The sequence below is a fragment of the Patagioenas fasciata genome, chromosome 17, assembly GCF_037038585.1.
Source record: "Patagioenas fasciata isolate bPatFas1 chromosome 17, bPatFas1.hap1, whole genome shotgun sequence".
NCBI classification, from domain to species: Eukaryota; Metazoa; Chordata; class Aves; order Columbiformes; family Columbidae; genus Patagioenas; species Patagioenas fasciata.
The window spans coordinates 4,026,650-4,038,807 of NC_092536.1; the positions used below are offsets into that span (position 1 = coordinate 4,026,650).

At 42.4% G+C, this 12,158-nt stretch overlaps 2 protein-coding genes across 3 annotated transcripts; one reads left to right on the forward strand and one right to left on the reverse strand.

Annotated features, from left to right (window-relative positions):
• Nucleotides 1-600: 600 nt before the first annotated feature.
• On the reverse strand, nt 601-7,885 carry DENR (density regulated re-initiation and release factor). Its single transcript, XM_065851578.2, has 8 exons — nt 7,622-7,885; nt 6,638-6,752; nt 5,636-5,655; nt 5,263-5,347; nt 4,546-4,635; nt 2,340-2,456; nt 1,609-1,748; nt 601-879 (listed from the first exon to the last, which is right to left on the reverse strand). The coding sequence occupies exons 2-8, from the start codon at nt 6,741-6,743 to the stop codon at nt 835-837; spliced, it is 603 nt and encodes a 200-aa protein (XP_065707650.1). The 5' UTR covers nt 6,744-6,752; nt 7,622-7,885; the 3' UTR covers nt 601-834.
• A 52-nt stretch (nt 7,886-7,937) lies between these two features.
• Nucleotides 7,938-12,057, forward strand: GPN3 (GPN-loop GTPase 3). Of its 2 annotated transcripts, none has more exons than XM_065851576.2 (8): nt 7,938-8,074; nt 8,159-8,267; nt 8,345-8,512; nt 9,453-9,577; nt 10,206-10,321; nt 10,676-10,772; nt 10,973-11,101; nt 11,829-12,057. In XM_065851576.2, exons 2-8 carry the CDS (start codon nt 8,177-8,179, stop codon nt 11,889-11,891), a joined length of 789 nt encoding a protein of 262 aa, XP_065707648.1. In that variant the 5' UTR covers nt 7,938-8,074; nt 8,159-8,176; the 3' UTR covers nt 11,892-12,057. The 2 variants fall into 2 exon arrangements, with proteins under 2 accessions (XP_065707648.1, XP_065707647.1); XM_065851575.2 differs by having other exon boundaries at nt 7,938-8,069.
• The last annotated feature ends 101 nt before the right edge of the window (nt 12,058-12,158 follow it).

A 12,158-nucleotide genomic window follows, 5' to 3' on the forward strand; every position in this document is an offset into this window, starting at 1 on the left:
CTAGCAAAAATGTTTCTGTCTTTTTACCAGAATCACAGGAAAAAGAACTTTACCAGTAGAGAACAGGACATAGAACACGTTACCTCCTTGGGTTTGACCTCATCACAGTGACAGGAGACTGTCAATTCCAGGACTCTGCCACCAGGGAGCATTTAACCTTATGAAATGGAGCGGCAAAATACAAAGCACCACTAAAATGTCTCAGTTAGAAAACCAGCAGGGTTAGGACTTTGTTTAGAATGATGGAAATCAGTTAAACGTTTCAGACAAATTCACATGTTCTTCAGCGTTTCCACTTACTAGAATACAATAGTTCAGTTGGAAGGCACCTTAAAACGATCGTCTAGTCCAGCTGCCTGATCACTTCAAGATGCATTCTCCTATAATTGTTAAGAAACCTTTAGAATGTTTATCCCATTCTGTTTTCTAAGATTTTACACAGGTAAATGAGGTTAATGAGTTTCTGTCCATCAGCCGCATGCCTTGCTCAAGTTCAGCAGAAAGGACAACAAACGAAAATACAAGCATTTAAGGACTTAAATTATTATTTTCCTGTAAGAATTTTAGAGCAAAGTATCTGTAAAGAAAGCACAAACTGTATTCAGTGAGGAACAGTAATTTTATTTAAACCTACTTCATGCGTAAGCATGATAGAACCCCAATTTAACTTTGGCAAATATCACAACAAAAAAAACCAAGCAGCCTATACAGAACAGTGAAAACGCCAAGGATACGGACTCTCCACAGTTTCACTGCGGAGCAAATGGATGTAGAAGCCTCACTTTGGCTACGTCATTTATAACCATATGATTAAATAAAGGTAATCTTTCACTATCACTTCTTGACTTCTCCAAGATCTTCAATGCTATCATCATCCACCTAGGAAAAAAAAACAACAAAAGGCCAAAATACAGCATATTGAGTAAGTTTTCTTCTTACATGTCACAATATTCACCACTATGCATGTAAGTGGGGGAAAAGGATGCAGCACCGTTCGAGACTCCCTGCTGGTAATTCTGCACAAGTGACATGTGCCTGTAGGACACAGACGAGCCCATGGGGCTACAGTTATTTCAGGAAGAATTCCAATACCAGAAATGCCAGAGCAAAGTAACCGCTTGTAATTACAGCGGCACAACCAAACCTCTCAACCAAACCCCAAATGAGCTAATCTCTTCTTGTGAAGCACAAGGGGCTTCGTTTCTGTTTGCAGTTGTTGTTTGTTTCAATTTTTTTATTTTGCAGTGTTTAAAGAGATTTTTAAAACCAGGGTGGCAATGTTGGAATACTCAGGCATTCACCATTAAGAATGAACCACAAAGAAGCCACAGATTTGACAGCTGGACTTACTCCAATGTGCCTCCCTCCCTGTAGTATTCAATGACCGCACTGTATGTTTAGGGAGTTAATGTTTCTTGGACAACAGAAGCAGCATTAAACATGAAGTTTAATCACTCCTTCACCTAGTTGTTCCTAGGTGGGAATGCAACAACTGCTATTTATTTCTGCACAACAATCTGTGCTGCCAAAGATGAAACCCTGCTTGAAAATCATCGGAATGTCACAGGCTGCTGGGGAAAACGAGAGTTTTGACAGAAGGGTTTTTACCTCAGGCCACTTCTCCTGGATTACATCGATAATGTCGTCTGTAAAATCCCCCTGAATGATGATTTCATCTTCTCCTGTTACTGAGGCACCACAGGAAAATTTCTGAGCAAAAAACCTTTGTGCTTCCTTAAGGTCAATTTCTGTTGATGAGAAAATACACAGTTTAAGTATAATAACTGTCATAAAAGTATTTTCCCAAGTTTAAAACCAAAATCTTGTGTTAACCATTGAACAACTAACGGCACTTTACAGCTAAAGCTTTGCTACAGTTTCACTTGTCTGTTGTTTACATACAAAGCAACTTGCTCAACAAATCCAGCAAAGTCTTCAAGGCTAAAATCGCTGGATGCCCTGTACATGCTCTGTTTGCCCAGGTCCACGCTACACACATTCCCCAGAAAAGCACAGGCACAACAGATTAAAAAGCCCCTCCAGTTCTGAATAACTCCTGTAGTTATTGAACAAGTTTTCCACTGAAGTGCTTTGGTGTGTTCCTTTTGGAAACTCATCCCAAAGTTTGCAAATGCCATGGAAATAAGGACTTCAATAATTAATCGCTGGGGGACATCAGAGTACCTTTGGCATGCTTTGGAACTGCTAACAGCACCTTGGGACCTTCACCTCACACACATGAAACTTCACTCAACGTAACACAATCAGAAGAAATATAATGAGGTTAAAGGCAAGCACATCTAACACCAAGGAAAACCACGTAACAAAAGTCAACTCACCAAACGTTGCAAGGCCACATACTCTTGTGACGTATTTCTTTTTTGCTCTGGGAATTTTAGCTATTGTAACTTTCTGTGGTACAGTCTTCTTTTTCTGTTTTATCTGACCTCTTCCACCTTTAAAACAAAGTGCAAGGTTACATCATTAGTTAAATGTCACACTTGTTCAAAGAAAAAAGCACATAAAGTCAGATTTCATGCCTACGAACAAAGAAACTTATCTTCCCATCAGTGTTGGTAAACAAAAACATTTTGCACACTGTCTCGCATTCAGTTTTTTAAAATTATTATTTAAGAAAGGTCCCACGTCAAAGCTCAATATTATAAGAAAAATATATGCATATGAAATGTGCATTCAGGTACAGCTTGCACAACAGAACCCTGCTCCAATTACCAAAAAAGGAGTTTTCCCCACTCTTCACTAATCACTGTTTGCGGTCTACATTTAACCCCGTCTTTCAGGAATTGTTTTTTGGTTGTAATCCTAGGAACAAACTGTTACTTTAACATTTTTCCATGAATTAAACATCCTTGGGGTTTGTGTCCAAGGCAAAGCAACTGACTCACGTCCACCCACTGAGGCCAGGAGGACACGTCTGCTCAGGCTGCTGCGTTAAAGAGTAGATTAAGTTCTAGGTACCCGTGTGCGACCCTGGGATGAGCCATATATCAATATATGAGCTCGCAGAGACCACCACGGCTCTGCAGCAGAAGGCAGCTACAGTAGTTCACTGCCAAACTTCCACGTGATTAACGTTTTCTTTCTTACTGTCTGCTTCTAGGTCAACCTGGGGGAATATTTCACATATCAGGCCATTATTAGTCTGAGCGAAGCATGCAAAAAATATATATTCCGCTCATTAGGATTCCTCGTGTCAGATTAAGATCTCACCTAACTTTGTACACAGTCATTAAGTTACGCCAGGGTAACCAAAGTTTCATGTTCTCAAGCCTTCTCAGCACGAAAAGCTAAAGAACTTTTGACACGCAAACCAACCCCTTGTGACACCTTCTTTTTCTAACGTGCAGCACTTTCAATTCTACATTAATATTAATTGGTATTCGGTAATTTAAGATGGTAAATTTCTGTCTTAAAAATTGTTCAGTAAATTTATTCAGTGTCTTAGCAAGTTTTTGCTTGTTTTTCCTCACCCTCTCTCTTACAGCCAATTTTATACCATTGTAATTAACACCATACCGTACGTTTTCATGAAACTTTAGATTCTAGAAGAAAATCCCTAAATATTTCAAGCACTATTATTTTAGAAGCAGAAATCAGACTGAAAGCTAACCATACCACCTCACATCATAAATTAACGTTGAAAGAAAACGTCCTGGAGTCTCTGGGAACAGCATCCAAGCTACAGAACACAAATCACTGCTGTCACTACAAACAGCCAACTGACAAGGTAAACACAACTGGTTACCAAGACACAAAAATAAAACATCCGCAATGATATGTGGCTTAAAATATGAATCTTACTGGGCTATTAACCATAATTTCTGAAGCACTACAGACACAAATGACACTCCACAAGCAAATTCATATTAACAACCCCAGCATTCTGATTAATGATGGAAAGTATGTTAATGAATTAAACAGAAAGAACTCCAATGATAGAAGATAACATGTGTTTGAATTGTTACATATATTTAATATCTTCCAAAGTTGGTGTTTAAAACTGTTTTTCATTAGTATTGCTGGGAAGAGACACAGCTGTTAATAGACATGTAGGTGTTAGTTTTAAAAGCATAAGACCAAATCCTGTTAAGTGTGGCAGGAAAAAAGGCAAAAGCAGCATCAGGAGGCGTTAATAAAGGAAAGCTGTCTTTGTTCTACTCTGCAAGTAACCTGCAAACTGCTGCTCAACAGAGCAGAAACAAGGACTCCGGGAGGTATGCCAGCTGATTTAGACTGAGAATTACTCCCCAAATAAGTGCACTAGCAATGACGGAACAAGGAGACGCACGATCCAGGGCATCTTTCACTCGCTACTGCTGCCACCCATTTCTTCCAGCAGCATGTATCACCACAACAACTCTGCTACCCCTGCAAGAAAGATATTTGGGATCTTTTGTGCAGGGTCAAAGTGTAGCTAACAACCAAAATGCGAGGAATCTGTGCCACAGTCCACAGCAGCAGGTGAGAAAGGGATGCCCCAAACTGCTCAGAAATCAGTACCACAGTCAACTATTTAGACCTTGCCTCTCTTTTGCTTCTTCTTCTCTTCTTCTTCTCCTCCTCCCACAGTTCCTTGGCCTTCTCCAGTCCCAGTTTCCTGTTTAGGTGAGTTTTCTTAAATACATCAGAAAAGAATAGGGAGAAAAAAGAACAAAATCAGTGGTCAGACAACTGCACCCTTCCAAGAACAGAAAGTAAGGAACTACTACTACTAAGTGATATTTTTCAAAATCCATAAACTCTTTGCTTAATGCAGCAGCCCCTTGACAGACGTGTTACATCTTCATTATAGTACTTGCCCAAATTAGACTCCAGAAAAACTCGAAAGATACAGTTACAATTTCAATACAGTCCACAGAGAGACAGAAATTCATGGTAGTGTTAATACTGAAATGCCAAATGCAAATCAACACATTCCTTATTAAGGACCTTTCCTCCAGCCATCCAGAGCAGCCTGGACAGACAGAAAATCCAATAAACCTTTTTGGGAAACAAGTCCATGGATGACTGGTGGCAGCTGGAACATTAAGAAAGCTTGAACATTATTACTGAAACTACACATTGTTTTCTGACATTGTCCAACATATTTTCACAGCATCCAAAACCCTGGTAGACTCCTAAGAAAATTATTAACTTTCACACTAGATACAGTAGGAAAAGGGAAGAGATGAGAAATGGACAAGTTCAACCATTTCTGAATATGTATAAGGGCACATATCAGAAAACAGAAAAGATTCTTACCTACTGTAAGCTTTGCAAACTCATCTGGAAAATTCTTTTCTAACCATTGTCTGCATTTAGTCACATCAGGCATGTATTCGCAGTACTAAAGAAAAGGCAGATGAATGTTGTTAGTAGAGTAACTACAAAACACATCACAAAGACACCTAGACAAATTTGCAATTCAGCTCAGTCATTTCTCCTTAAGACAACTGAACACCAATACTACACTAGTGCATATGAAACTTCCCGTCATCCTGAAGATGACAGTGGCTGAAGCACAGAACTGCCACAATTAAGAAAAGCCAGAAAAGGTAAGAAAGAATGATCACAGTAAGGAATCATAGGACAGAAAGAAGAAACTCAGACAATAATAAAAAGAGGATGAACTCACCTCTGTTGGCAATGAACAGACTGGAGAAAGAGAGGGGGGAAAAAAAAAAAGAACATATTATGAAAATAAGTTACCCACTTACAGCCTTAGCATTAAATTCAAAGTGGTATTTAAAGTTAGGGATGACTTCTTATATCATAATTTCTGGTTATAACCACACATTGACTCAAAAAGATTACTTTATTGATCCCACTGCACATATTAATTTTCCTCTCAGAGCTCCCATGCTCTGCGTTAGGATAAAACTATCACAGTAGGAGCAGCCAGTCCGTGAAGGAAGGGAAGGAGATCCCTACAGCTCTGGGAAAAGTTAAAAAAAACCCTTCAGTTCTACCAGAGACAAAAGACGCACCAAATAAATTTTCACGTTATTTGGTCAGCTTTTCTTTTTCCAAGAGCTGCCAATGTCCAGAAGAGGGACTCAGCTCCAGAACAAACCCAAACCAATCGTGCAGACCTTCCTGCACAACAGGGATTCTTTCCTAATCCCCTGCAGTTGTATTCAAGCCCAAAGAAAACAACATACCTATCTAAAAACATACCTGTCAAGATTATTTACCGACCTTTAGATTTAATCCACGTAACTACAAATGTAATAATTCTAAACACGGTGCAACAATTACTTTTATTAATTCTAACTTCATTTTTTTCTTTTCATATGAATGCTCAGAGGCCTTGTCTGTGCTAAAGTCTTTACTGGCTCACTGCTCAGCAGTTCACAATCTGAGCACTACTCCCATCAAAGTAACTTTTACACACAGAAAGCTGTTAGTACCTCTTTCTCTCAGAGGGAAGACCCCTACATTTCAACAAAAATGCTTTACATAAAAACATACAACACCAGCTGCTTCAGAAAGGCGATCAGAAGGGTCAAGCTGACCGTGGTCTAGATTCTCAATAAAAGCCGACCAAAGGAAAATCTCCAATTCTCCCATCCTGCTGGGCTGCCCTCGCAAACAGCGCAGCGTATAAATCGTGGACAACTGCCCCTTCAGCACTTGCCTCCGCAGTAGAGAACCCGAAGAGGATAGTCAGCATCTGACCTGGCACCGCTCCTCACGTCTCCTCTGCAGTCAGGGACCACAGGCTCAGCAACATCTGTGGCCATGTCACAAGCCTGCAGGTCACAGAATGAAAGAATCAGGGCCTAAGTTCTGAGTTGAAATTATTCATCTCTTTCTCAACCCAATAAGAATCTCAAAGAAAATAGGTACAATTGTAAGAAGCCCAGGAGAGATCAGAGAAGGAAAATCCAGGACTCAATAAACACTGAAAAAATATCGTGAAAGTGACTGCAAAAAGTTACAAAGCAGCATGGAGTTCTAGTACATAAGTGGAAAACCCAAAGTGTCACAAAATGCAGTGTAAAATGAAGAAAGATCTGCGAGAATACCACATGGAGTTACAGAACATACCAGGTTACGCAAAACGTGAAATATGTTAAATAAATGGTATATGAATAGAAGGTGCACTAGGGGAGTACAGGGAGGCACTGCCAGTGTAGCAGCAAAGAAAAGAGGTCATTTAAATCAGCATCTAAAGAGTTACAATCTGATCCTGGGACACTGGCAAGAAAAACCCCAAACACCACAAAACAAGCAAACCAAACCCAACCCCCTAACACTAAATCATGGTTTACACGCACACGTTTCCAGGTAAGGGGCTGAGAAAACAGGAGTCACCAGGGAAAGGGCTTTGCAATGCACAAGTTCCCCAGGATGGGGGGAGCAGGGGGGTGTGGAACTCGGGGCGCTGCTGGCAATGAAAGGTGGGGGGCTCGGGACGGGGAGGCCGCAGGGAAAGGGGGCAGAGGGTCCCGCGAGGGGAAGGGCGCTGGAGGAGCCGCGGAGATGGGAACGGGGGAGGGAGGTGTTGGGAGCCAGGGGAAGAACCGAGGGTGGGTCGGGGGAAGGTGCTTGGGCACCGGACGGGATGGGGAGCACAGACACGGGGGGCTGAGCTGAGGAAAAGGAGAGCGCCCGGTACCTGAGGAGGGGATGATGAGGTACGAGGCGGGGATCACTGCGAGAGGAGGCAGAGCCGCAGTACCGGGGAAGAGGGAGGGTGCTGGAGCTGGGCAAGGCCGCCCGCCGCTGGGCCGGGGAGGCGGCGGGGAGCAGCTCCCGCAGACAGGGCCGGGCGGCAGCAGAGCGGGGTTACCGGGGAGGCCCCTCAGGCCGCGGCGGCTCCTCCCGCTCCCTCCTCCGGCGGCTCCGCACACCGCGGCACGTGTGCCCGAACTCTCGCGAGAGCCCCGCGCGGCGTGACAGGGAGGGGCGTGGCAGGCCGCGCACTATAGGCTACCCGCGGCACGTGACCAGGGGAGCTACGGGGCGGCGGAGCGGCCAGTTGCCTCCGCTCGGCCGTTGCGCGGCCGCCCGCCGCCATGCCCCGGTACGCGCAGCTGGTGATGGGCCCGGCGGGCAGCGGGAAGGTGAGGTGAGGCGGGGCGGGCGGGGAACGGGCGGCGGCGGCGGCGGCGGCGGTGCGGGCAGCTGCTGACGGCTTGTTGGTGCCTTGCAGAGCACGTACTGCGCCACCATGGTGCAGCACTGCGAGGCGCTGGGCCGCGCCGTGCAGGTGGTGAACCTGGACCCGGCGGCCGAGCTGTTCAGCTACCCCGTCATGGCAGGTGAGCGGCGAACCGGGACCCCGCGGCAGCCCCGGCGGCCACCGAGCTCAGCCCACCCGCCGTGTGTGTCGTTCCAGACATCCGGGAGCTGATCGAGGTGGATGACGTCATGGAAGACGAATCCCTGAGGTTCGGGCCCAACGGCGGGTTGGTGTTTTGCATGGAATATTTTGCCAATAACTTTAACTGGCTGGAGGAAAGCCTGGGGCACGTGGAGGATGACTATATATTGTTTGATTGCCCAGGTAAACAAACCTCAATGTTTTTGTATCATTCTTCACGTGCAGTACAAACTTGCAGTAATTTTTTGTTGCTCATAGCCATGTGTGCTGTTTTTTGCATCACTAACAGTTGCCAGGGTTAATTTCAGATGTTTAAGAAGCGAATGTGGTCCCAGGATAACCTGGGTGACAGCACTGGATCCCAATTGCATCATATTGTAGGAAACAATCATCTTGCCAATACAATAGGCCCAGGCAGGATCTCTCAGCAAAGCATATTTTATTAACGATTTTGCAAGACCGAGTGTTGTATCTAAAGGTAGGCTCACAGAATAGGGCAGAAAGGCCCTGCTTGTATCCCACTCCAAATCCTGGATACAAATTCCCTCCTCTGTTTCCCACTGGTTGGGTACTGCAGGGTTTACAGACTGCCCAACGCTTGCCTCATTCACCTGTCTCATTCATCTAATTCTAGCAGCCCCCTCCCCTTATTGATTTATTTAAAATACAGATTCTTGGCTCTTTGGTTACCCTTCCCTTTAGCTTAACTTTTTCAATACAGTAATCAGTGTGCATTCCGGGATTAGTTCGAAGAGACTTCATTTTACATTAAAGATTCATAGTGTGATGTCTCTTGGTCCTTCCCCCCTGCTGGGGTCAGGCACCAGGTCGCCAGTTTTGTAAACCAACATTCTTCCTTCAGTGGCTCCTTACAATACTCTGCAGGAATGCTGTGGCAACTGCAAACTAACACTAATTGGAGATCAACGGAGGAAAAAGCCCTTTTATTTCTTTTCCAGAGTAAGTTCATCCAAATGCAGTCAGAGTTGTCGGAGAAGAAAGATGCTTTCTTCATCAGCTTTTATCCATATTAAGTGCAATGCCTCTGTTTATATAACTGATAACCATGAACTGTTCCCCTTAGTGTCACATTTTGCACTCTAATATCCTGCATCTGCCCCAGGTCAGATCGAACTCTACACACATCTGCCTGTGATGAAGCAGCTGGTGGAGCAGCTTCAGCAGTGGGAATTCCGTGTCTGCGGCGTTTTTCTTGTGGATTCTCAGTTTATGGTGGAATCTTTTAAGGTACCCATTTGAAATCTGTTGTAAAAGTTCATGCTGATAAAGGGCAAGAAATCTGAGAGTGATGTAGGGGGCTGGGTTTGTTTAGCTGGGGAGATCCGATTGCTGCCTTCAGCTGCCTCAGACACGGGTTGCAGCAAAGAAAATTCCAGTTGGGTGTGAAGAAAAGCTGCACAGTGAGAGCGGTCAGACTGGAATGGGGCACAGAGATCACGTAGTGGACATCTGTGGAATTATTCAAAACTTGACTGGGCAAAACCCCTGGTCTGAGCAGTTGTATGAACCCAATAACCTCTAAAAGTCCCTTCTGACCTAAATTCTGTGATTCTGCAAGAGGCTTCTCAGATCTGGAAAGGCCCGGCCACCTTCCCTGTCTAGCTGTCAGAATCTTGAGGTGGGCTTTAAGTTTCGTAATGGGCTTTTTGGTGTCAGATCCAGATTTGAGGCTCTGGAAATAAGAGGGCGCATGGGAAGCTCCACACCTCCCTTTTCCAACAGCAGTAATGGCTCCCCACTCAGCCTTGTGTCCACGTTTTGTATATTTGCTAGATTGGGTCTGTGGTAGAGTGTGCTCCATGTTTGTATTGGGATTTCTGTACTTAACTATGTTTTTTTTTTTATATTCCTGAAGTTTATCTCTGGAATTCTGGCAGCTCTCAGTGCAATGATATCTTTAGAGATTCCGCAGATTAACATCATGACTAAAATGGATTTGCTGAGCAAGAAAGCCAAGAAGGAAATAGAAAAGTAAGCTCAAAAAAAATCACTTACTCTGTAGTGTAATACCTTGAGGTAAACTTCAGTCAAAATTCAACCTGCTCTTTCCCACTATTAAAATATACTGGGTTTGAATGGGGGAACATGGATTTGTTCTATATCAAGCATAGTCCTTAAATGTCTGGATAGGATGCTTACAATTTAGTCAGAATCAAAAGGCTAACTCCGTGTTTGTACTTATTCCTGCATTTTTCTGTAAATAATTAACATTATGCTAATTACCATTCTGCTGGATGGTTTTGGTAGCTGTATAAAACCACTGTGACTCATTTGCTCTGTGGCCAAGGATTCTTTTGATATTAATGATAACTTTGTTTCTCCCAGGTACTTAGATCCAGATATGTATTCTATGATTGAAGATTCTACAAATATATTGAAAAGCAAAATGTTTAAGAAACTGACTAAATCCATATGTGGATTGGTAGGTATATTGCTTTTTAACTGGTGCCCTTAAATTCAGTCCTGTATTTATAAACGATCCTGTATGGTTCCTGACTTCATTGTTGTTAGAGATACTGTATGTACTATAATAATTCTCCCACACCCAATTTTGGAAAATATTGTCGTTGAGAACTAACTTACTGCATTTTCTTACTAATATCTTTTGAATCCTTTCTCCAGATTGATGACTATGGTATGGTTCGATTTCTACCTTTTGATCGCTCTGATGAGGAAAGTATAAATATAGTTCTGCAGCACATAGACTTTACCATTCAGTATGGAGAAGATCTTGAATTTAAAGAACCAAAGGTGGGGTACTTCTGATGATAAGATGAAAAATTTAAAAGGATCCATAATATAAGTTGTAATGTAAATGTGTTCTTTGCCTTGCTAATAAATTATTGTCTTAGTATGGCTCAAAATAAGCCATGTTTAGTCGTAGTGACAATGCTTATATCAAATTCATTTACAATTACAACAGCAAAATCCTTTATATGAAAGAATTCTTTATATTGAATTATATTAGTCTTGCATATGCAGACTGATCAGATGGTTGTGTTTAAAAGTAATGCTTTGGTTTTCAAACCAATGGAATTTTAAACTTCGAAGCACTGTTAACATCACTAAGATTTCTTCCTACATGAGTGTTCAGACTCCCCTGATAATTCTTGTGTTGAAGCCACGTGTTCTATATGAGATGCAGATCAGGAATAAATTCTGTCGTGTAAAATACAGGGTAGAAAACTGCTGTGTTAAAATCTGTTCTCTTATTCAGCTCATAAATCATGAGGAACAAGTCCAGTTCATTTTTTTATTCCAGGTTGTACTCTTCAAGTATGCAGAATACCTGGATCTAGATTTTGATCTATATAGTTTCAGTAGCTCTAGAAACACATTACTTTTCAGAAAGTTTTGCCACGTTTCATGGAACCATATGAGACATTGTTCCCGTAACGGGTTCTGAAATAGAACTGACAATGTACAACAGCCTCTAGAGAAAAGTCAGGTTTTATCTTTTTTGTTTTGTTTTTGGCAGGAATGTGAAGAAGACAAATCTGCTCTTGTGGATGAATACTTTCAAGATCATGTGGATGAGTAAAAAGTGGATGTTCAACAATGGGATGAAAATACCTTGTGTTAAAAATGAAAAAAATCCACCCCTACACAAACATACTTGGTGTTTTATCTGTAAGATAACTAATATTTATAATGAAGAGTGGGCTATATAACCTCGTAACTATTTTAATAAACAATTTTTATTCTTATGTGTGTGTTATAAATACATAGGCTAGCATTAGTATATATAAAAGTTCCCCACCTATAGATCTATCTCATTTATGCACAGGAATGCTTGAAAAAGATCTAA

Excerpts from the sequence above, each read along its gene's own strand:
- DENR (XM_065851578.2), bottom strand. The coding sequence starts at position 6,743 with ATGGCCACAGATGTTGCTGAGCCTGTGGTCCCTGACTGCAGAGGAGAC. Across the intron at positions 5,348-5,635 it reads TCTGTTCATTGCCAACAGAG|TACTGCGAATACATGCCTGA; the intron begins GTGAGTTCATCC and ends CCTTTTCTTTAG. Across the intron at positions 1,749-2,339 it reads ATGTGGCCTTGCAACGTTTG|AAATTGACCTTAAGGAAGCA; the intron begins GTGAGTTGACTT and ends TCTCATCAACAG.
- GPN3 (XM_065851575.2), top strand. The coding sequence starts at position 8,022 with ATGCCCCGGTACGCGCAGCTGGTGATGGGCCCGGCGGGCAGCGGGAAG. Across the intron at positions 8,513-9,452 it reads TATATTGTTTGATTGCCCAG|GTCAGATCGAACTCTACACA; the intron begins GTAAACAAACCT and ends CATCTGCCCCAG. Across the intron at positions 11,102-11,828 it reads TTGAATTTAAAGAACCAAAG|GAATGTGAAGAAGACAAATC; the intron begins GTGGGGTACTTC and ends TGTTTTTGGCAG.